Source organism: Cucurbita moschata, unplaced genomic scaffold, assembly GCF_002738365.1.
Source record: "Cucurbita moschata cultivar Rifu unplaced genomic scaffold, Cmos_1.0 Cmo_Scf00013, whole genome shotgun sequence".
In the NCBI taxonomy this organism is placed as follows: Eukaryota; Viridiplantae; Streptophyta; class Magnoliopsida; order Cucurbitales; family Cucurbitaceae; genus Cucurbita; species Cucurbita moschata.
Window position 1 is genome coordinate 4633970 of NW_019268529.1, and position 21654 is coordinate 4655623.

Below are 21654 nucleotides of genomic sequence, written 5' to 3' on the forward strand. Positions count from 1 at the left end.
TTTTTTTTTTTTTTTTTTTTTTTTTTTTTTTTTTTTTTTTTTTTTTTTTTTGGGTGTGTGTGTGTGTTTGTGTTTGTGTTTGTGTTTTATCCCACGTAATCTGTTTTTGTCACTTTTGGCAGAGTTAATAGTGTTCCTGAGAGTGTAATAGCACCAATTTTGCAGCATAATAATACAATTCAGTCTCCTTCTATTCACAAAACAAACACCCAAACAGATTCTTGCCAGATGTTAAAACTTCGGAATCAAGATGAATTCATCTTAAAATGATTGAAACTAATAAGAATTTGAGAACAGAATCTTTATATCAGAAACATCCAAGAAATCTAAAATGATAAAGATCCTACTGCAAACAACATTATTTCCTTAAATAGAAAGTTAGATTGAATCCTATTCTGAAGGAAAGTTAGATTGGATCCTATTCTAAAGGATAAAATCTATTGCTCTAACTTATCAAATATTAAACTTAAAAAATCACTTTATAAGCATAATTTGCTCGAGTTTTTGTGAAGTTAGTGATAACTAGATCTAATCCAATTCTAAAATGGAGATGGATTATGAACCCTATTCAGAATATTTAGATCACTAATTTTGTAAGATAGAAAGTTCAATTGGATTATGAAACCCTGTTCAAATCATTTAGATCACCAATTTTATCAATTCAAAATTTCTAAGTTGATCCAAGAAAAATTTTATCATCCCTATTTGGGTCATAATATTTTATTTTGGTGGTTCAAATAATCAAAGGTGAAATGCTACGTAGCTAGCTCAGATTGAGATGGAGTTTTAATGTCATATGGGTCCAACCAAGTATGCTTGACACCTAGCAATAGAAAGAATAAAAAAACCAAACATAAAATGATTGAGTGTGAGATTCACATTAGTTAGAGAGAGTAACTAAACACTCGCGAGTGTGGAAACCTCTCACTAGACATGTTTTAAAATCGTAAGACTGACGGCGATACGTAACTGACTAAAACGAATGGTATTTATTAGCAATGGATTTAAGCTACCAACATCGGGGGTGTGCTAGCAACGACACTAGCCCCCTACGAAGTGGAATTGTGAGATCCCTTGCTAACTCTCTAGGAGAGAATTGTGAGATCCTACATGGTTGGTGTGCGGAAACCTCTCAAACACTTTTTAAAATCACGAGACTAATAGAAATATCTACTAGAAGTGAGTTGCATTAATCATTCATCTCCATAAAAAAAAATTCACATTTTTTCTTTTCTTTCCTTGAAAAAAATCTCATAATTTTACATTTTACCTTTCACCATTGATTGAAAAACCCAAAACTACTCAAAATCTCCGGCAAATCACAGCTTTGGCCAGTTCTATTTCTTATACTGTTAATGCATGTGAATTAACTCTTCTTCCTTGCAGTCTCTAATGGCGATATCCAATCCTTCACCGCCATTGGAAGGCAATACATCACAGCACTGTCTTCTCGGAGCCTGCAACTGCATATTCATCATCATCAACGTCAGTTTCATACCAAAATCACTACTCAAAATCTTGCATCTCTGAGAATTTCTCTTACCTGTTTGTAATCAAGGTCGAGTTTACGAGACAAAACTCTGACTTCCTCCAATCTTCTAGCCGAGTTAGGACCATAAGAGCAATTCACAAAAGCTTTCTTGTAATTGCTCTCAATTAATCCATTCCAATTAGAAGAAACACGATCAAAATAGAAAACAATCGGCCGGCGACATGGGTCTTCATGAATTTCTCTCGTGTTCATTGCAAAAGAACCAGGCTCAACCCTCAATTCCCTTTTCCATGGCATGAATGTTCGTTGAACGCTAATGGCATCCTGCAAGAACACATGGCGTTCGTGTATTTGAACGGCGTAACCCCACGACACTGAAATAGTCCATGAGAACCACCGATCGTAGCACACACTCTGTTGCACGATCCTCTGTGAATCGACCTCGACGGCTTCGAAAAGATGTTGGAGTGATTCCTTGATCGTCATGTTGGGGAAAATTGGCTCGATGTGATCTAAATTATGCAATGAAACTAATGGGGTTAATGGGTGTGAAGCCAAAAGCCCAAAAATGTTGCCTTTTAAATCGACCTGATGGAAGCCCTGTTCGTGGGTCAATTTCACTCCGAGCTCTGTCAAACAAGATTGGATTCTCGAATCGCTTCCATAGAGATGTGGGTACCGTTCAATACACGAATCGAATACTTTTCGAAGAATTTTAGCTAAAGATTGGCTAATGGCGAATCCAGCTCCGCCGAATCCCATTTCGTAACCGAATACTCTGTTTTGGTCGGAAGTTTCAGAGTTGCTTCCGATATAGTACCAGAGCTCCTCGTCGTATTTGGACAGTGTCTTCACCAAATTCTCCGGGAAGAAAAACGTGTCATCGTCGCCGAAAACGTACCACCGGACATTTGAATGTCCAACAGCTATCGTTTCCAGCACCACTCGTGCGATCCTTATCGCGGATCGGTAACCGCCTCTGTAAGTATAACGGAACCGGGAAGTGTCGCCGGAGACGTAGACGGTGGGGAGCGAAGAAGCGTCGTGGTTCTGGGGATTTTCGTGTTCCGGAAGCTCGTCGAGGAAAACACAGCCTCGCATTAATCTGGGCTTCCACCAAATCTTGAGATAATCCTTTCGTTTGGGCCATGAGTTCTTGTCGGCGGCGATTCCGAAGACGATTTGATGGAGCGAGAGAGGGGAGGGAGGATCGGTTGAAGAAAGGTGGGGCCGGGGGAAAGTTCGCAGCAGGAAAACAGAGGCTAAGAAATAGGCAGTGCATAAAGAGGAGGAGATTAAGAAGAAGAGGGTTATGAGTTTAGAAGAGGGTTGGAGCTTAATGGGTGAATGAAGAATCGCCATTGTTGTGATGTGAAGAAACAGAGGTTTTGAGAGATATAGAGGTTGAAAGTGAAAGTGAAGGGCGAAATCGACGGCAAAAGCTAAGTCACGTTGTAAGTTTAGTGTTATTTACTTAACTTCTCCATGATTGTGAAGGTTCCGCTCGAACGATTACCAATAGTATTAGAGTATGGACAACGTGCTAACGACTACGCTAGTAGTTTGGGTTGTTACAAATGGTATCATAGTCAACATTGGACGATGTGCCAACAAGAACCCTATAGCTTGAGATGTTACAAATGGTATTAGAGTCAAACATGGAACGATGTACTAGCGAGAACACTAGGGAATTGGATTGTTACAAATGGTACTAAAGTTAGACATTGGACGATGTGCTAGCGAGTACGCTAGAGGCTTGAGTTGTTATAAATGGTATTAGAGTCAGCACTAGATAATGTGTCAATGAGAACGTTGGGGCTTGAGCTGATACAAATGGTATTAGAGCTAGAGATCGGACAATGTACTAGCGTGGACGCTGGGGCTTGGGCTATTACAAATGGTATCAAAGTCAAACACCGGACGGTGTGCCAATGGGAATGTTGGGGTTTTAAGCTGCTACAAATGATATCAGAGTCAGATACTAGACAATGTGCTAGCAAGGACGCTGGAGGTTGAGGCTATTACAAATGGTATCAGAGCTAGACGACACCAATGTGCTAGCGAGGATGTTAGAACTCAAGGGTAGATTATGAGATGTTGGGCTCCATCGGGCTACCTTGAATAATATATAATTAAAAATTAAAATATCTTTTTTACTTGTGTTTTAACTATATCTTTTATTTATTACATTTTTTTTTTTGTTACATTAATATTATAAGATATAATGGTGGTAGGTTTATATGTAGAATTGGATGTCATCAATTTAGAAGACCAATTAGAGGAAATATAGGTAGAAACCCATACTTTTTTATTTTATTTTATTTAAATATATTAAGATGGATTATTTATGGAGCAGTCGTAACGAAGACGAAATTGGAAAAAAAAGTAAATAAAAATAAAACAGAATTTTTGAAACGTAAAATTCAGTGGTTTTCCACGTGGAGTCTCCTTAATTACAGGCTCAGTCTTCCATCCCAATCCATGTGATTTTCTCTTTTTTAAACTAACAATTCCTTTTTTTTTTAATTATTTAATTAATGTAAATAGTTTAAGGACCATTTAATAATAATTTTGTATCTTCATAATAATAATAATTTATAAAAACAAGTTTTTATTATTCCTCAAAATTTTGTTTTTTTTTTCTTTTTCTTTTAATACCATTTTCCTATTTGAGTTATATATTTCTAGTAATTATTAATTATAATTATAATATTTTCGAGTTGGGTTGAATTACCAATCCAATTAATCCAAATTTTTGGGGTGTACTGATCTTTTTTTTTTTTTTTAACTCAATCCAAATACATCTATGATAATCATTCAGTTCAAATATTAATTCTCTCAATTAATTCTCCATCGTTTGGAAACGAAAAACAAAACCATGAGAGCTTATACACAAAGTGGATAATATCATACTATTGTGGAACTTCGTAATTTCTGATATGGTATCAGAGTCATATCAATAGAATCCTCAAATGTTGAACAAAAAACTTGTGAACTTTGAAGTCGAACAAAGAGTGGATTTTGTTCGAGGGGAGAATTGTTGGCTTCAGAGATAGGAGTCGAGCGTCAATTGAGGTGAGACTGTTCGAGGGCTCCATAAGATCTTAGGAGACTCTATAACGTATTTTGATCGAGGAGAAGATTGTTGAGAAGATTATGGATAGCATTGTGGAGTTTAGTGATTTCTACGTTCTCTTTGTTTCAAATCTAAAATGATTTTTAGTTGGTAAATATTTTTGAACCATGCAAACTTCAAATTTGTTGGGTTCGAAAATTCACGTATTGCCGAGAAGAATCCGACACTTTGAAACTAGTCGATCCATAAACAACGAGTTTAGAGGAGCTAAGAACTATCCAACTTATTTCACTCCTCCCACATGATTCGCCATGACTTCTCCCACAACAAAACGCCTTGCGCTCAGCACCACCGGCATCTCCAAAAAGGATTGCAGGTCATGCCTGAGCTGACTCGTCCCAAATTGTTGCACTCATATATGTGAAGAGACTCTCCAAGATGATATGATTTTGTCCACTTTGAGCATAAATTCTTGTGGCTTTGCTTTGAGCTTCCCCTCGAGACTTTAAAACGGACAAAGCTTGGGACTCCCTTCCAACCATCCTCAACAATATATGGAACCAAACTTGGTGTAGAGATACTAAAATCGGGAGCCGTACGGGCGAATAGAGGATCAAATGAGGCTGGCAGTGATGAATGAAGAGCTCCTGAAATGAAACAGAGTTGGGGCTGTAAAATGTGCCTCGACAGTGCTTGGAGTCCCAGCGCCAAGCTCCAATTACTCAGTCTTTGTGGGTAATATAGTATTATTTATTAGAATTCAATCTTTCAAATGAACATGAAATGATAACAGTTGGCTCCAGATTGTACCCGTTGACCTGGCCTCATCGATACCAATTTCCACAACGACATGGCCGCCACAACACCCAACTCAAATATCAGTACTATGATATTCAAAAGTCTTCCCTTTTACCACTTCATTACGATCTAAACCAATTCCCCACATTAAAAAACTCAATATACTTGAATAACTCATCTGGGTTCTGCGAGGTTTCGCCCAAAACCAGTTTTTCAATACCAAAAATGGCATCTTTGAATGAGCTAAGTTTGAGTCTGCCTTTCTGTATTAACAACGACTTCAGCAATATTTAATATCTTGTTGGACTAATCATCATTAGCACGTCTTTTCCCACTTGAAATATTGATTTGAAAACGCTATATACATACATAAACAGAGATAAAAGGCAGTTCAAGTTTGTCTCTTTGGGTTTGACTTTCTTGCAAGAACAGATCCGCCATCTCTGCTTGAAGATGGCAGCTTCAAGAACGTTAATGGCGTTGGCAATTGCAGCTACATTGGTGGTTGAATTAGCTATGGCGGCGAATTATACAGTCGGAGATTCAGATGGCTGGGAAATAGGCACCGACGTGCAGTCGTGGGCTGCATCCAAAAACTTCACTGTTGGAGATGTTATCAGTTAGTACTCTACATATCTTCTTATTATTGTAACCGTCTAAGTCCACTGTTAGCAAATATGGTCAGTTTTGGTAGTCTATTAGTGTCACACCTCTCCGATCATTAGTGTCACACCTCTCCGATGGTGATACGTAATAAGCCTAAACGGACAATATTTGCTAGCGGTGGACTTGAGCGGTTAGATTTTGGCTGAATTCTGGTGTGAGTAGTTTGGGGTTGAATCATTGACAGGTTTTGTGTATTCGGCGAACCATGATGTGGTTGAAGTGAAAGAGGTGGATTTCGGGTCCTGTTCAGGTAGCAACCCCATTGAGAAGCACACCGGCGGCAACACAGCCATCACGCTTTCGACTGCAGGCAAAAGATTCTTCATTTGTGGGGTGCCTGGCCACTGCACTGCCGGAATGAAGGTTCAAATTGACACCCTTGCAGCTTCGTCACCGCCGCCTTCCTCCACGGATGCACCTCCGTCTCCACCACCGCATGCCACTCCATCTTCACCGCCACCTGCCTCACCACCGCCTTCCTCCAAGGATGCACCTCCGACCCCACCACCGATAGTCGCTCCATCTTCACCGCCGCCTGCTTCTCCTCCAAAATCTGCAACGAAGCCACCCACAAAGTCTCCTCTGGCTCCATCACCTGGTTCTAACGCAAGCCCACCAGCGCCGCCCTTTAAACCAACTCCACCATCATCAGCACCGACACCGGAGCCTCCAATCCCTCCATTTCCATTTGATCAGCCATTGATTCCCTCAGCAGCCCCCACAACTCCACCTCCGCCTCCTTCATCAGCTTACAAATGCAGCTTCATGGTTCATTTCTCTGTTGGATTCAGCTTTGTTGCCATAATTCTTTTGGCCCTCTGAAAATTTTTCATTTTCCGCATACATTTTCCTGTGATCCTACAATATTTTGTTCCAATGCTTTTACTCTACGGGGTTCTTATGAATAATAGGCCCTTTACCAGCTATCCATTTCAAAGTATCTTATAGACGTTTCAAATTCTGCTCCCAAATTCAGCAAAATACTTAATTTTATTCTATATAGAGTTAGCAACAACATCTGCTAATTTTGAAACAAAGTTTTTACACCATCAGAAGCTTCGTCAACAGTTTAAAACCAAACACATGGTTGAAAAGAAACACAAACATATAAGGAAATTGTTAATAAGAACAGCACAGATAAACGAACCAAATCATTTGTGCTCACTTTTAAGCAACAGGTGGGCGGAGTACATGATCCTGAGATATGTCGACGGCTGCAGGTGGCAAGAACTGCCACATGGCAATGCCAGGATAACCAATGAGAGGCATCAGCTTGTGACCAGCAGCTTGGCCTTGTGCTGTAAATGCAGGTGACAATGTAGGAGGACGACGGTGGATGTCAGCTGCTCGAGTATTTACCCCTTTGATTTGCAGCTCCAACTTTTCTTTCTCTGCTCTCAACCTTTGCTTCTCATCACGAAGTTCATTCTTCTCAACCTGCATCCATACTGAGCTTAGAGATCAAGGGATAAGTAAATTCCACTTTGCGTGTGTATCAGATTTAAGTAAAACAATTCAACATTGCAGTTATTAGAAGTATTGCTCAAATGCACATGAAAGATTAGATTATTGCAAGAGAAGATCAGATCAAACAGGTTCATATTCAAGGTGGAAACAAGCTCGGGCGTGTTGAGCATTGTTGGGAGGGAGTCCCACATTAGCTAATTTAGGGAATGATCGTGGGTTTATAAGTATGGAATACATCTCCATTGGTATGAGGCCTTTTGGAGAAGCCCAAAGCAAAGTCACGAGAGTTTATGCTCAAAGTAGACAATATCATACCATTGTGAAGAGTCGTAATTTCTAAAAGGGAGGTCCATTGAGTGCTCATCTCACCTTTAATTCTTTGATTTTTGCCTTCAAATCCTCCTTAGATTGTTTCAGCTTCTGGGTTGCAGTTTGTAAATCAGTCACCATCCTGATGGCATCGCTCAAGATTGCAACCTTGTCTGTTTTTGGTGGTTTTCCAGGTTCAAGGACAGCAGCCAACTCCAAGAAACTTGGAATCATAGTAGACGGTGAATTAGTAGGGTAAAAAAAAGAGAGGAATAAAGTAATAGTTGATCAAATATGATACCTCTCATTCAGCTTATCTCTTCTCAATTTCTCTCTGCAAGCTTTGGTGGAAGATGCAACAGCGCCTGTTTCAGTCTTTGGCCTATATAGCATTTGAGAATATAATAATTGATTCATTCTTTTTAGCTCAATAACTTAAGCTCTTCAGTCTAGTGTTTATTCAATAGAATGTAACTAAATCAGGGAATAAACCTAATAACAGGGGAGTCTGGACCCTGTTCTTTTTGTCAAACTGCCACTAACACTGGATGCAAAAGTTACATACTAGGTTAACTGACTAAATGCAAGTTCTTATAATAAAATCGGTAAAAACAAACTTTGATATGTCCACTTTGGGCTTTTCCTTCCGAGCTTTCCCTCAAGGTTTTTAACCAACGTGGGATCTTGCACAACTACTACTGCCCCACCCCCCATTATTCTTTCATCTTCTATCTTCTGTGTATTAGAGTTATTTGAAAAGTTTTTATCTTCTATGGCTACATGGTTCCAGTCACGTATGAAGCATATCAAGATATGGCGACTATTTAGAGTGGGGAAACCTCTCCTTAATAGACACGTTTTAAAACAATGAGGCAGACGGCTATACGTAACGGGCCAAACTGTGAAGGCAGACTGTCCATGGTCATTTCTTCTAGTTTGAGTTCGAAGGGATTGGCAACGAGATGATGAAAATAGATTCTATTATAACATTTATGCTCAAGATAAAGAATCAGTAGCCCAGTTGACATTGCAGCTCGCAAATAGTTAATAGAAATCTACTTCACCAAATTAAGCTACCCCAAATAGATTCTTATCTGTTTTGGTTCTTCAGTAGTTCTGATAGAAACTTACCGTTTTCGACCCACTTCCTGTAAGCCGTCCAGATCTCCATATGAGCAGTCTACCTCCAAGCTGAAAAAAATGAATATCCAATGAATAAAAACGAAAATAATAAACTTATTTCATGCATGCAATCTCCTCCAACAAGGTAGCAACTCAACGGATCCAGCCCGTCTTGTCAAGGAAAACACACATAAAAAGAATAAATTGTTCGAAGCTTTATCCTTTTACACGTATCGTCGTCAGCCTTACGGTTTTAAAACACGTCTACTAGGGAGAGGTTTCCACATCCTTATAAAGAATGTTTCGTTCCCCTCTCCAACCGATGTGGGATCTTACAATCCACCTCCATTCAGGGTCCAGCATCCTCGCTAGCACTCGTTTCCCTCTCCCACTGACGTGGGATCTCACACTAAGACCTTAGCTATTTACGAAACAAACGGATGAAGCTAGGGTACTCTACACACTTGAGTCAGCGTTAGCTGGTAACTAATGAAAACAAGAACTCTGGAAAAATAATCCTCCCACCGGATCAGCAATTTTTTAATCTTGACCCAAAACAGCATGAATCACACCCCATCTAAGAGGCTCAGTAGCCATTTGATACCTTTGACTGAGCTCTCATTGACGTCATATCCCCAAAATCAAACTTAAGAACAATAACATGATCCATAAAGAGACAAATTAAATCATTTCCCAAGCCAACTGAATCAGTGTAACCCCCAGTGAATAGTTTATCCAATATCCAAGTTAAAAATAGAACAAGAGAGAGAGAAAGTGACTTATAGATCCAACGAGTTCATCAACTAATGTTCAAGTGGGGTTATGGGGAATTGGAATGCTTTGTATCTGCATCAGAAAACAGAACTAATTGATTATAAACTTGGTTGCTAAAAGATTCTCCAGTTAATCACATGCTAGAGCATAGTACTGAAGGCCAAACCAAAATTTAATTTGGTTTCCAAAGACCCAACACTGCACACAGTCCCAAAAGGCACAAACCGAGTTGCTCTGTCCCTAAAATGGCATGGCATGGCATTTAAGCAAACAGTTAAGATGCGCAGACGTGTAGAACAGTTGCAACAATCTTATCACAATTTCTTGCAGAAAACAAAAGCAATAAAGGGGGAAAGGAAAACCATAGATTAAAGCTGATGGGCAGTTCGGCTTTTGATGAACATAATAACCACAAACAGAGTAATAGAAACAAAGGGTATATAAATTTACCCACCTGTCTTTAGATGAAAAGTTGATGGAGGGATTGGACCAGCTGAAACCAACCGACTGTGGAGGGGAGAAGTTGCCGGCGGCGGCGGCGGCGACGGCGAGATCATCCATTGTAGAGTAATCGAAGAGCCAATTCCAGTTTCCTGCAGAGTAGTCCATCGGTCGTTTTCGAGAGGTTGAAGAAGCTGCATGAACTAAAAAGGCACAGCCACCATGGATGGAGAATAGAGAGAGGCGACACTTTGTGGGATCGATCAAAAAGCTCCAATGGGACCAGAGTGGGGGCCATGGCGCTGATTTGAAAAAAAAAAAAATTCTGGGTTTTCTCTGTTAAACAATTCGGGGCTAGGTCATTTCCACCCAATATAATAACCATAACCGATTAATTAATCAAAACAAGAGTGTGATTGGAGTTCATTGATCATTAATCATTCATCATTGACCTAAGTTTTTAGTCATTACAGAAGAAATCTGCGAAGAATTGTTCGCCAATTTCGCATTCCACTATAATCGATCATACCATTTTCAAATTTGAAACCCATTTTCGAAACATCCATTAAATATATATTTTTTCGGAGATTTTTTTTTGTTCTTATCGCTAGAAAAGCTTGAAATTTATTTACTTGAATAAAAAAAAAAGTGTTTTGAGATAAGATTCTATTTGATTCTCATCATGATAAAGTTAAACATGAGATCCAAATTTGAGAGACCTAAAAAATACATACATTATTCTTAAGAGGGCATTTTAGTAATCTAAGTATGACGTTTATGTTCTGTCTTAGTGTCTACTATTATTTTATTTTATCCATTAAAGATGGAGAAAAGTGAGATTCGAAATACCAGTAACAATAATTAAAAAGGTAATGCCTCTGTGCCCAGAATTTATATTCAAGGACTGAACATGACCATGTTATCTATTTGTTTCTTAACTATTTTACATTAAAGGCATTGTACAAAATTTTATTTAAAAAAAATATGGAATTTACTTCCATTACTTTCAAGAATATTGTATTTGAAAAACTATTATTAAAGATATTTTATTTTAACCGAGAGAGAGAAACCTTCTCCGTCTCCATAATTGAGCTTAAATGAGCTCCACCGAAGGCCCAAGATAAAAACGTTGCTTCAGCCCAGTCAAATATGAGCAACTGGGCCGCCGGAAAGTTTTAAAAAAACAAAGGCCCAAGATAACGGCATTGCTTCAGCCCAGTCAAATTTGAGCAACTGGGCCGCCAGAAAGTTTTAAAAAACAAAGGCCCAAGATAACGACGTTGCTTCAGCCCAGTAAAATATGAGAAACTGGGCCGGCGGAAAGTTTTTAAAAAGAAAGGCCCAAAATAAAACGTTGCCTCAGCCCAGTCAAATATGAGCAACTGGGCCGCCGGAAAGTTTAAAAAAAGAAAGGCCCAAGATAACGAAGTTGCTTTAGCCCAGTCAAATACGAGAAACTGGGCCACCGGAAAGTTTTTAAAAAACAAAGGCCCAAGATAACGGCGTTGCTTCAGCCCAGTCAAATTTGAGCAACTGGGCCGCCGGAAAGTTTCAAAAAAGAAAGGCCCAAGATAAAACCTTGCTTCAGCCCAGTCAAATATGAGCAACTGGGCCACCGGAAAGTTTAAAGAAAGAAAAAAGAACGATAAATATGGAGATGCGGGGTATCGATCCCCGTACCTCTCGCATGCTAAGCGAGCGCTCTACCATCTGAGCTACATCCCCGACGTATGATAAAACACAATTAATAATAATAATAAACAAAATAAAAAAAGTAACCCATCTAAATAATAATGCACAAACCATTGAATACATCTTAAAACCTTTGTTTTTTCAATGTCATTATTCTCTAGCGTGTATAATTAAACCATGATTGACATTTGAAACCTTCACATCCACGAAAATTATAATTAAATTTGTAAATTAATGGAATATGAGCCGTCAAAAGATCAAAACACCATTTAAATGGAGATTAGTTGGTTGGAATTAAGGTTCACCAATAAGCTGGTAGCCTTAGTCATAACTCTGATCCAACCTCGGTCAAAAAGTCAAAATTTGATTAGCACAACTCATGGATCATAAGATTTGACAAGGATGACCCTTTTTGGAATGTTGATTTGACTAACTGTAGTTAGTTACAGAGTGGCAGGAGATTAAAATTAATTAATCCATCCTTGCCCAGCCCGGTCTCTAATTAATTACGGACATTTTATTTTCACTGGCACGACAGCCACTCATATTTAATTAGAAATTCCATTGGGTTGAAAAGAAAAAAAAAAAAAGTTAAATAAAATAAAAAAATTTAAAAAAAAAAAAAAAAAGAAGGAAAAAGGAAAAAGGGTTTTCCTCATAGTTCCCGGGACGTCTGTGTTTAACGCAACATTTTTTTCCCTCCCTTTCGGATATCAAGAAAAGATATCTTGGAAATACAACGGGGGGAAAAGAATTCCACTTTTTTGATTTCGAAGGCAAAACCCAGGGGAAATTCTGCTGAGGAGGAACAAAAATATCATCCGCCGGCCAAGGGATTCAACCTCTCAAACCTCGTAATTTCGTCGATTTCACAACAGTTGTGTGCATGAGATTGAAGTAATTCCATCGTAGTGGACGATTGATTCGCACCTTTCAATTGGAACGAATGGGTTTGAGATAAAGAAATTCCTTTGAGTTCGATGAAATGAAAAGAGAAAATTACGGATGGAATGAGGGTTCACACAGAAATGGAATTGAGAAGACCTGGTTATGTGGTTGTATTTGTGATCCTCCTCAGCGCATTGGCAATTTCCAGTTCAGAGGCCAGAACGAAGACCGTCGAAATGGTTCTCACCACTGCCGGCGATTGCCATTTCGCCTCCTCGGAATTCGAACCATATATGGTAATGCATCTGTTTTCTACAATTTTCTACAGTTTTCTGCGCGCGCGCGCACACACACACATATATATATATATTGAATGTGCAGACAATCTAGAACATTTGAATTCAAACATAGATAATGACATAAAATTGAATTTAGCGTAGAATGGGAGGATGCAATGGTTTTTCTGAATTGCAGGGAATGGTGATTCGTACCTTTTTTGGTTGTTAGCTTTCATTTCCATGGGGGAGATGTTTTGTGATTGTTTGGATGCATATATCAGCTTCTCGCCATCTGCAAAAACATAACTAAATTCTGTAAAATAATGTTGGGGTAATAACAGGAAGAAAATCTGGCGTGCATGAAAGAATTGGGAGAGAGGGAATATGAATATGAAGATGAAGAATTGGTTGCTTGCATCCAGAAAGGGAACATGGATGAAGCTATAAGAATTCTGGATCCTGAGATGAAACATGAATTGTTGAATTGTTTAAGAAGGAGAAGTATGTTTTCTCGTGGATCTGAAGAAGAAGCACGTCCTAACTTAATTGATGGGTTTAGAAGGTCAACTGAGTTCATCTCCGGAGGCTCCAATATTCACATGAGACGTACAATTCTATCATCCCAAGATTCACCACCATCAGGCCCTGCCGCAGCTCCATCCCCTTCATCAGAATCACCAAACAATTCTCCATCATCATCTCCCAGTAATGCTCCAATGTCATCCCCTACTCATGTCCAACCTAAGTCTCCATTGCCGAAATCGAAATCGAAATCGAAGTCGAAGTCGAAATCGAAATCGAAACAGAAATCGAAAGCAGATGACACCGACACTGGTAATTGGGATTCTACGGATTCTACGGATTCTACGGATTCAACAGATTCACCTTCAGCTTCTGCAGGTCGCTCACCAAGTCTTCCACGTGGTTCTCCCAAGCGTCGCCCTACAATTACGGAGGAGGAAGAAGAAAACCTGATGATTATAATTGCTGGCATTGTAGGAACTGGTGTGGCAGTTGTTTTTACTGTTGCCCTGCTTTTGTTCTGCAGTTGTAGTGATGAGGAAAATGAGCCTGATCCAAAGTTTAGGCAAAGGAGTGAGAAGCCTCTTCTTGTATCTATGGGCGAAGTACCAGCAGGTACTATCTTTTGGTTATGTTCTCTCATGTTTGCACTCGTGATTTTCATATGAACTTTGTAATTTGTGTACTTTAGGTTCTTCACTGAAGTCTTACAGCCATGGAAATTCAGCTACCAAACAGTTCGGTGCTGATAATGCAACGAAACCACCCTCTTTTGCTGGCAACTTGTCGGTGAATCCTGAAAATGTTACCTCAATGGCTGAGGCTCCAAGATTTGACGGTAAACCATCGGCAATGCCGCCTCTAAAACCCCCTCCTGGAAGATCAGAACCTCCGCCACCTCCTCCACCAGCACCAGAACCAGCACCAAAACCAGCACCAGCACAAGCGGCGGCGGCGGCGGCACCGGCAGCACCTCCACCGCCACCAGCAACTGCTCCTAGAGCTCCACCTCCTCCTCCCATGAAAGGTGCTCGACCCCCACCTGCCCCACCGGCGGGAATCCCTGGTAAAGCTCAAGCAGCGCCTTTGGGGTCAAATCAGCGTGGAACCAATGGCTCAAATACGAATTCGGATCCAGGAAGCCACAAGACCAAGTTAAAGCCATTCTTCTGGGATAAGGTTCTTGCCAATCCTGGTCAATCCATGGTCTGGCACGAGATTAGTGATGGATCTTTCCAGTAAGCCAACTTAAAACTCTTGAATCTCATTACTAATTCTTATACAAAGGGATTCGATGTGTATTACCAGTTTAACCATTATAATCTTGGCAGATTCAACGAGGAGATGATGGAGTCTCTGTTTGGGTACAATCCTGCAGAAAATAACAAAGGCAACCGCAAGAAAGATTTAGCTTCAGATTCTTCCAATCAGTACATTCAAATCATCGACGCTAGGAAAGCTCAAAACCTTTCAATTCTCCTACGTGCATTGAATGTAACAACAGCAGAAGTCGTGGATTGCATTCAAGAAGGCACGCTCTCTGTTCTTTTTCTCTCCTTATAACTCGTTTCTATGTCATGCTTGAGATTCGATAAGAGAATAAATCAACAAATTATGTACCAGGAAATCCGGATCTTCCAGCGGAGCTTGTGCAGACATTGTTGAAGATGGCGCCAACAACAGAAGAGGAACTGAAACTGAGATTATTCTCAGGCGACCTTTCTCAGATCGGTCCGGCAGAACGGTTCCTCAAAGTGTTGGTGGAAACTCCTTTCGCTTTCAAACGATTAGAGTGTCTTCTCTTCATGATTTCAATGTCGGAAGACGTCGCTACCGTTAAAGAGTCATTCACAACTCTAGAGGTGACGATTCCAAAATTCAGAAAACAAATTCCATCAGTTCATAAACACACAGCATTTAGTTTACAAGCTACTTGTTAAATGTTAGGTCGCTTGCGACAAACTCAAGAACAGCAGGCTATTTCTCAAGCTATTAGAAGCAGTTCTCAAAACTGGAAATCGAATGAACGACGGAACGTACCGTGGCGGTGCTCAGGCGTTTAAGCTCGACACGCTCTTGAAACTGGCGGATGTTAAAGGAACCGACGGCAAGACTACTTTCTTACATTTCGTCGTAACGGAGATTATTCGTTCGGAGGGCGTGAGAGCAGCCCGCTCTTGCAGAGAAAGCCAGAGTTTGTCCAGCATAGCCTCCGCCGATATTGTTTTGGATGACTTCACTGACGAGTCGACGGAAAATTATCGAAAACTAGGTCTTCAGGTCGTTTCTAGTTTGAGCACGGAGCTCGTGGACGTTAAAAGAGCGGCAGCCATAGATGCGGATGGGTTAACCAAGATGATAGCGAAACTCGGCCAGTCTCTGATGAAATCCAAAGCATTTATAAATGCCGAAATGAAGAATTTAGACGAAGACAGCAAATTCCGCCAATCGATATTGAAATTTTTGGAAGACGCAGAAACGGATATTACGTGGATTGCAGGGGAAGAAAAGAACATAATGGCGATGGTGAAGAGGACGGCAGATTACTTCCATGGAAGTTCCGGAAAGGACGAAGGATTGCGATTGTTTACCGTCGTACGCGATTTCCTGATTATGCTAGACAAGACGTGTAAACAGGTTAAAGATGCAGCTGCAGCTGAAGCTGCAGCAGCGGCGGCAGCGGCAGTGGCAGCAGCGGCAACAAACCATGGGAAGAATTCAAAGAAAGAAACTCAGAAATTGTCGGCTACTTCTAATCAGAGCCCAGAGCTACGGCAACGGCTATTCCCGGCGATTGTAGAACGACGGAAGGGCGAGGATTCAAGTTCTTCGGACGAGGAGGACGGCGACGGCGACGGCGACGGTGAGAGTTCATCTTCATCATCCTAGATTCCACTGACTGTATTTTAATTCTACGAATCGGAATCCCTTTTTGTGTGAATGGAAGAAAAATCTTCTCCAAAACATTCTGCAGCGTGACTTCTCAAGCAGATCATCTAACCGAACCTTCTTTGTCTTGACGATTTGTGACTTTATTTTATGACTGATTTATTTCTTAGAACTATATCTTGAATTCAAAATTTTGGTTAACCCTTTACTTTTGTACTCATAAAATTAGTAGAATTCTTACAAGTTTGAATCTAAAACGAAAATTTAATAAGCAACCGTGGAAGAAACATAATAAGCAACACAAAACAAGCCATGAATGAAACACAAAATCCCTCCCATCGACAGAAAGTGATGATGCGAAAATCCACAAGAAGTTCTTGATTTACTGTTCGCCAATGCCCCAATCACCAGCAACGACATTCCCACCGCTAGAATTATCCTTCAAAACAAAAACAAAAACACAAATTAAGACTCTTAACGTGATCCCATAACGAAACATTTTTATAATGGTGTGAAAACTTCTCTATATCAGACTCGTTTTAAAACATTTAGGAAAAGTGTAACAATCCACGCCCATAGCTAGCAGATACTGTCCTCTTTGGGCTTTTCCTGTCGGGCTTCCCCCCTCAAGGCTTTAAAACAATCTCGGCCCACCGCTACCAGATATTGTCCTCTTTGGCCTTTTCCTTTCGGGCTTCCCCTCAAAGTTTTAAAACGCGTCTGCTAGGTCAAAGTTTCCACACTCTTATAAAGGGTGGTTTGTTCTCCTCCGCAACTAATGTGGGACATCACACAAAGTCTAAAGAGGACAATATTTATTTACACTTTAGCATAGAACAATATTTTATTACTTTTAAAGTTGGAAGGGGATAAACCATTTTGAAACCCTTGAGGGAAAACCATTTTGAAACCCTTGAGGGAAAGTTCAAGAAGGACAATATCGTTTTAAAATTCTTACGGGAAAGTCCAAAGAGGACAATATCGTTTTAAAATTCTTAAGTGTAAGTCCAAAAAAGACAAGATTTACTAGCATTGAACTTGGTATTACACTTAACCTAACATCTGATTTTGTAAGCTTAATACGCACAAACTTACCAGGTGAAAACAAGGCATCCGATGGAGATCTGTTTGTTGGGGGGAGATTTCTCAAGCTCTTCCTTAGAGCAAATGCAATTGAAACCCCCCAACAAATTAGCAATTATGTGGGCTAATCCCAGCAGCCCTGCTGCTCCTAGCCCCAATTTGAAAGCCTGCTCACTTGGGTCTCTGCACTCGAATATCCACAGACGCAAGTGCTTCACCTACACAATAACCACATTACAGAGTTCAAATCATCACCATTCAACTCATGGTTATGCGTTGTTTTCAAATGAGTACCTTGTTTTGTGCAATATCAGCTTCGATGGCGAGCAAGCCAGCCACAATATCCATAGCTACAATCAGCAAACAAACCAACACGCCAACCAACTTCATGGTATCCTTTTCTTCTTTCTATCAAAGCAAAGGGTGTGGAACAAAAGGGTCTATTTATGGGGTTGAAAAGGCTTCTTTACACACTACAAAGCTTCAATTTTGGTCTTTTTTTCATGTTCCATCTTGGATTCCTTTCATGGGGGAGCAAGGAAAGTAGGGTATAAAAGTATAGAAAGCAGTGCAGATTAGATTATATGTGGCCCAGTTCATTCGGTGGCATGACCTTAATTCTTGGTTAACTTTTTTGACTTTTAATTACATACCCATAATGGTATTGCCAGTAAATCTACGAAAGAGCTTACCCTCAAAGTAACAATATCATATCATTGTAGAAGTTCGTGATTTGGTTGTTTCACTCGAGGAATAGAGCAATGCTTTGTGGGAAAATTTTGAGGCTTCTCACGTACAAAAGGGGATTAATGGAATAGAATCACAGATTTAGAGGCTTAATTAATTACTATAGCTATGATTATTCGTGTCTTTTTCCTTTGGGAAGGAAAAAGGTGGATTCTTGAAGGAGGCCATGTGGTTGGGCATCTGGGATTCTATGACGCAAAGAAATTGATATAGGAAAAAAACAAAAAATCCGACTTGCCGGATTCGAACCAGCGACCTAAGGATATCTGAAGGCTTAACCAACTACAGTCCTCCGCTCTACCAACTGAGCTAAAGTCGGATGTGTTCATCGTTTTGCACATTTATATATAAACTAAATAAAGTAAGGAAAAAATGGAATTAAATTGTTTCATTTGAGGGGTGACTTTATTTGAATTTCAAACTACCATCACTTTATGCATAAAATGTAATGGCACTTTGAAATAAGAATATGCCCTAAACTTTACTATGATTCCACTTTAGCCATAATTAAAATCTTATATCATTACGTAGTTTGAATATAGATTCTTAGTTATTGCTTTCTAAAATTTTAATTATTCTTTTTTTTTTTTGTCGATTATTGGTCATTTAGTAATTATCGACATAATCATTCTAAGATAATGATATTAATTTTCATGAAAAAAAATACTATGTGGTGCGTACGAATAGCTATGCAATAAATTCTCTCAATTTTTTTTTTACTATTTATTTTAAATACTCACTTTTTTTTTTCAAAATAAAATTTAAAATAATAGCAAAACAGTGGCTCGAGAGTGACAATTTGTAGTATAAAATTTTTAATTTACTCGTATTGTTTTACTAGTGGTAGAGATAATATAGTTTTTGGAGGACATAATTTAATGACATTTTGGGACCCAATATCATCATCCCATTATATAGATTAAAGTCTAACTCTACTCGAGACCTTTTAGAAAATATTTTTCAATTAAAAATTAAATTAGGTTGTAAAACTATATATTATTAACATAACTACAAAAATAAAAGTTTACTTAATTGATCTTATTTAAAAACAAAATTTAATAATGCATATCAAAATTATGTATGATAATTATAAAAAGGTAGAGGCCAATGTTTATAAATGATAATAATAATAATTTTTTATATATTTGTTGGGCAGATGGAGCTTTTTTTGTAATAATTGCACCACCACAAATAATAATTTTGAGGAGACATATAATAAATTGAACATTATTATTATTTTTATTAAAATATTAAATACAATTTATTATACCTTTAATAATTTAGTTGCGTGTGTATATATATAAATAATAAAAATGTCTGTCCAAAGCTGAACAATATAAGGACGAGTCTCGTGAAAACTGTAGGGATCAGAAACGGTGTCGTTTGGTGCAGAGAGATGATTGGACAATGATTAACAAAATAAAATAAAGTTAAATGCTTATTAGGTGTAATTTTCCCTTATTATCTTACACTAATACAATATATTTAGTATAATTTGTGGATCAAAATTATGTGGGGTCCACAAAAGGGCCCAACCGACATAAACAAAACTTCAATCTTTAAAAATTAAACATCATAAATGATAAGAACATAACAACATATCTATCCTCTTATTTATTTCTGATTATTAATTCATTATAATTTGGGACCCACATTACCCTCAATGATTCGACAAATGGTACGATACGAAGAATACTTCACTAGAGATGTCTATTTAACTTGCGAGATCAAAGTTTTAAAAGGACTTGAACAAGATGATGATTCTCTGTGTAGACAGAGACCCCACCAAAGATATCCATTTAACGTGCAAATTAGAATCTGAAAGGGACCCACCTAAAGAAGCATGCTGATTCTCCATTTAGACGAAAACTTTCTAGAGATATCCATTTAATTTGCCAGGTCAGTATCCCAAAGAAACTTGCTTGAATATATGGAGATTCTCTGTTTAGATAGACAATAAAAGAGAGAGTGGAGAGAGACTATTTCTGGTCGAATAAATATAAATATAAATATATTTTTATGTCTTCCAAGTTGCAATAGATTTAATGTATTCAACATTTAGATTAGTGTTTTTTTTTACCGTTAATTGGATTAATTTATTTATGTAGTTATTTTGTTTTTGTCGCAGAAATTAACGATATATCTTTATCTTTTGAGTTGTTCTGCCGGATCAGTCGTTCAAGACCTTTGTCTCTATCTGGACGCGATGAAAAAAATGGGATCACTTCTTATGGACTCGTTGAGAATGATTCTGATCTAATTCATGGCCTATTAGAAGTGAGAAGACGATCGGTTAGGATTGGGATCCTCACGAACAGAAAAAGATTGCAGTCGATTTGATAATGATCGAGTGACATTGCTTCTTCGGCTCCAACCCAGGAATCCTTCGTCTCTATTGTTGTTGATTCAACTAAGAATTTTCGAACCGATTCTTAAAAAAATAAACAAAGAATTTTTTGACGAGATGGTGACGAAGAAGAGACCTTTCTTAATCCGGTCCCATTGACACCTCTAACCCCACTTGGGAGTCAAGGGTAACCTACTTTTCCCAACAAACTTAATACCATTTATGTCTAAAGTTAATTCTTATTACTATGTGTTTATTAAATAAAATAAAATAAAAACTCATAAATCGACAATATTATAAAACTGAAACTCAGTTATATTTTAATATTTTAATTTAATAAAAATATTTTTATTCCTTCAAAAATTATAATAATATATTGGATCAACTCCATTAATTTTTAAAGTACGATTCAAGTTAAAAATATATAGTTGACTGATAATAATTTAAAAATTCATCTCGATGAGTAAGACGATTCGATATTTTGTTCTAATATTGGAATAAAATTTTAAAATAATTTTATAATTTATTTTTTTTATGAGGTGTAGAGTGGACTATGAGTTTATTATTATTAACTACTTTTCTTGGGTAAAGATTTATATTTTTTTGGGCAGGAATGTCAGTGGTCACACTTTACTTGCACTCATACTACACCTAACTCTCTCTCTGTCTCTCTCCCTCTGAATTTGTGTGATATATTTGCCTTCCATTTCTATTTTCTTCTGCTTGTTTCTTGCACCACCGTCGAGAATCTCTCAGTTTCCTGAAATTTGTTCATTATTCTGAAGAAACCCAACCTGGATCGTCCCTTTCCGCTTGTCTTCTTCTCCGTTTTCACAATAAACCCCCTCTGTTCTTCCTCTGTTCTTCCTCTGTTCTTCAATCCTCTACGTTTTGTTCTGGTTTGTGGGGGTTTTCTTTTTCTGGGTTATGGAAGTTTGCTGCAATCTTGAAGTGGATGTAAATGGCGAGCAGATCTTTCTCGTCGATAAGGTCATTCTCTGTTTTTTTTTTTTTTTTTTTTTTTTTTTTTTTTTTTTTTTTTTTTTTTTTTTTTTTTTTTTTT

The 21654-nt window shown here is 38.4% G+C and overlaps 6 protein-coding genes, 1 long non-coding RNA gene and 2 other non-coding genes across 14 annotated transcripts in view; 3 read left to right on the forward strand and 6 right to left on the reverse strand.

The window, feature by feature from the left end:
* Positions 1-1227: 1227 nt before the first annotated feature.
* LOC111451516 lies at positions 1228-2915 on the reverse strand. Its single transcript, XM_023091976.1, has 2 exons — positions 1544-2915; positions 1228-1463 (listed from the first exon to the last, which is right to left on the reverse strand). The coding sequence occupies exons 1-2, from the start codon at positions 2852-2854 to the stop codon at positions 1353-1355; spliced, it is 1422 nt and encodes a 473-aa protein (XP_022947744.1). The 5' UTR covers positions 2855-2915; the 3' UTR covers positions 1228-1352.
* Positions 2916-5748: 2833 nt separating this feature from the next.
* On the forward strand, positions 5749-7003 carry LOC111451847 (blue copper protein-like). Of its 4 annotated transcripts, XM_023092433.1 has the most exons (4): positions 5749-5985; positions 6217-6423; positions 6460-6507; positions 6544-7003. In XM_023092433.1, exons 1-4 carry the CDS (start codon positions 5820-5822, stop codon positions 6852-6854), a joined length of 732 nt encoding a protein of 243 aa, XP_022948201.1. In that variant the 5' UTR covers positions 5749-5819; the 3' UTR covers positions 6855-7003. The 4 variants fall into 4 exon arrangements, with proteins under 4 accessions (XP_022948201.1, XP_022948200.1, XP_022948199.1 ...); XM_023092432.1 differs by having other exon boundaries at positions 5750-5985; positions 6217-6507; XM_023092431.1 differs by having other exon boundaries at positions 5751-5985; positions 6460-7003.
* LOC111451848 (transcription factor ILR3-like) lies at positions 7004-10427 on the reverse strand. Its single transcript, XM_023092435.1, has 5 exons — positions 10159-10427; positions 8940-8999; positions 8110-8190; positions 7869-8031; positions 7004-7469 (listed from the first exon to the last, which is right to left on the reverse strand). Exons 1-5 carry the CDS (start codon positions 10311-10313, stop codon positions 7200-7202), a joined length of 729 nt encoding a protein of 242 aa, XP_022948203.1. The 5' UTR covers positions 10314-10427; the 3' UTR covers positions 7004-7199.
* Positions 10428-11797: 1370 nt separating this feature from the next.
* Positions 11798-11870, reverse strand: TRNAA-AGC. Its single transcript has one exon. It is a non-coding gene; the product is annotated as a tRNA-Ala (tRNA).
* A 551-nt stretch (positions 11871-12421) lies between these two features.
* Positions 12422-13702, reverse strand: LOC111451406. 3 transcript variants are annotated; one of them, XR_002711982.1, is made up of 3 exons: positions 13614-13702; positions 13217-13295; positions 12422-13057 (listed from the first exon to the last, which is right to left on the reverse strand). It is a non-coding gene; the product is annotated as an uncharacterized LOC111451406 (long non-coding RNA). The 3 variants fall into 3 exon arrangements; XR_002711981.1 differs by lacking the exon at positions 13614-13702 and having other exon boundaries at positions 12422-13047; positions 13217-13352; XR_002711980.1 differs by lacking the exon at positions 13614-13702 and having other exon boundaries at positions 13217-13352.
* Positions 12830-16586, forward strand: LOC111451404 (formin-like protein 3). Its single transcript, XM_023091813.1, has 6 exons — positions 12830-13021; positions 13345-14140; positions 14217-14763; positions 14857-15056; positions 15149-15387; positions 15473-16586. The coding sequence occupies exons 1-6, from the start codon at positions 12848-12850 to the stop codon at positions 16412-16414; spliced, it is 2898 nt and encodes a 965-aa protein (XP_022947581.1). The 5' UTR covers positions 12830-12847; the 3' UTR covers positions 16415-16586.
* A 7-nt stretch (positions 16587-16593) lies between these two features.
* Positions 16594-17967, reverse strand: LOC111451405. The gene is made up of 3 exons (XM_023091814.1): positions 17792-17967; positions 17510-17715; positions 16594-16853 (listed from the first exon to the last, which is right to left on the reverse strand). Exons 1-3 carry the CDS (start codon positions 17885-17887, stop codon positions 16679-16681), a joined length of 477 nt encoding a protein of 158 aa, XP_022947582.1. The 5' UTR covers positions 17888-17967; the 3' UTR covers positions 16594-16678.
* A 505-nt stretch (positions 17968-18472) lies between these two features.
* On the reverse strand, positions 18473-18563 carry TRNAY-GUA. The gene is given in 2 exon segments: positions 18473-18508; positions 18527-18563. It is a non-coding gene; the product is annotated as a tRNA-Tyr (tRNA).
* Positions 18564-21204: 2641 nt separating this feature from the next.
* LOC111451836 (BTB/POZ domain-containing protein At3g22104-like) overlaps positions 21205-21654 on the forward strand; it is a 3363-nt gene continuing 2913 nt past the window's right edge. The window contains exon 1 of the mRNA XM_023092416.1: positions 21205-21581. Coding sequence (XP_022948184.1) covers positions 21519-21581 — 63 coding nt within the window. The 5' untranslated portion in view covers positions 21205-21518. The remainder of the gene's footprint in view (positions 21582-21654) is intronic.

Coding starts and splice junctions, on each gene's coding strand:
- LOC111451404 (XM_023091813.1), top strand. CDS start 12,848: ATGAGGGTTCACACAGAAATGGAATTGAGAAGACCTGGTTATGTGGTT. Junction 14,141..14,216: donor TATGGGCGAAGTACCAGCAG/GTACTATCTTTT, acceptor TGTGTACTTTAG/GTTCTTCACTGAAGTCTTAC. Junction 14,764..14,856: donor ATTAGTGATGGATCTTTCCA/GTAAGCCAACTT, acceptor TAATCTTGGCAG/ATTCAACGAGGAGATGATGG.
- LOC111451848 (XM_023092435.1), bottom strand. CDS start 10,313: ATGGACTACTCTGCAGGAAACTGGAATTGGCTCTTCGATTACTCTACA. Junction 8,191..8,939: donor CAGGAAGTGGGTCGAAAACG/GTAAGTTTCTAT, acceptor AATGCTATATAG/GCCAAAGACTGAAACAGGCG. Junction 8,032..8,109: donor AGAGATAAGCTGAATGAGAG/GTATCATATTTG, acceptor TATGATTCCAAG/TTTCTTGGAGTTGGCTGCTG.
- LOC111451516 (XM_023091976.1), bottom strand. CDS start 2,854: ATGGCGATTCTTCATTCACCCATTAAGCTCCAACCCTCTTCTAAACTC. Junction 1,464..1,543: donor TCGACCTTGATTACAAACAG/GTAAGAGAAATT, acceptor ATGAATATGCAG/TTGCAGGCTCCGAGAAGACA.
- LOC111451847 (XM_023092430.1), top strand. CDS start 5,820: ATGGCAGCTTCAAGAACGTTAATGGCGTTGGCAATTGCAGCTACATTG. Junction 5,986..6,216: donor CACTGTTGGAGATGTTATCA/GTTAGTACTCTA, acceptor AATCATTGACAG/GTTTTGTGTATTCGGCGAAC.
- LOC111451405 (XM_023091814.1), bottom strand. CDS start 17,887: ATGAAGTTGGTTGGCGTGTTGGTTTGTTTGCTGATTGTAGCTATGGAT. Junction 17,716..17,791: donor CTGATATTGCACAAAACAAG/GTACTCATTTGA, acceptor GTTATTGTGTAG/GTGAAGCACTTGCGTCTGTG. Junction 16,854..17,509: donor GGATGCCTTGTTTTCACCTG/GTAAGTTTGTGC, acceptor TTTGTTTTGAAG/GATAATTCTAGCGGTGGGAA.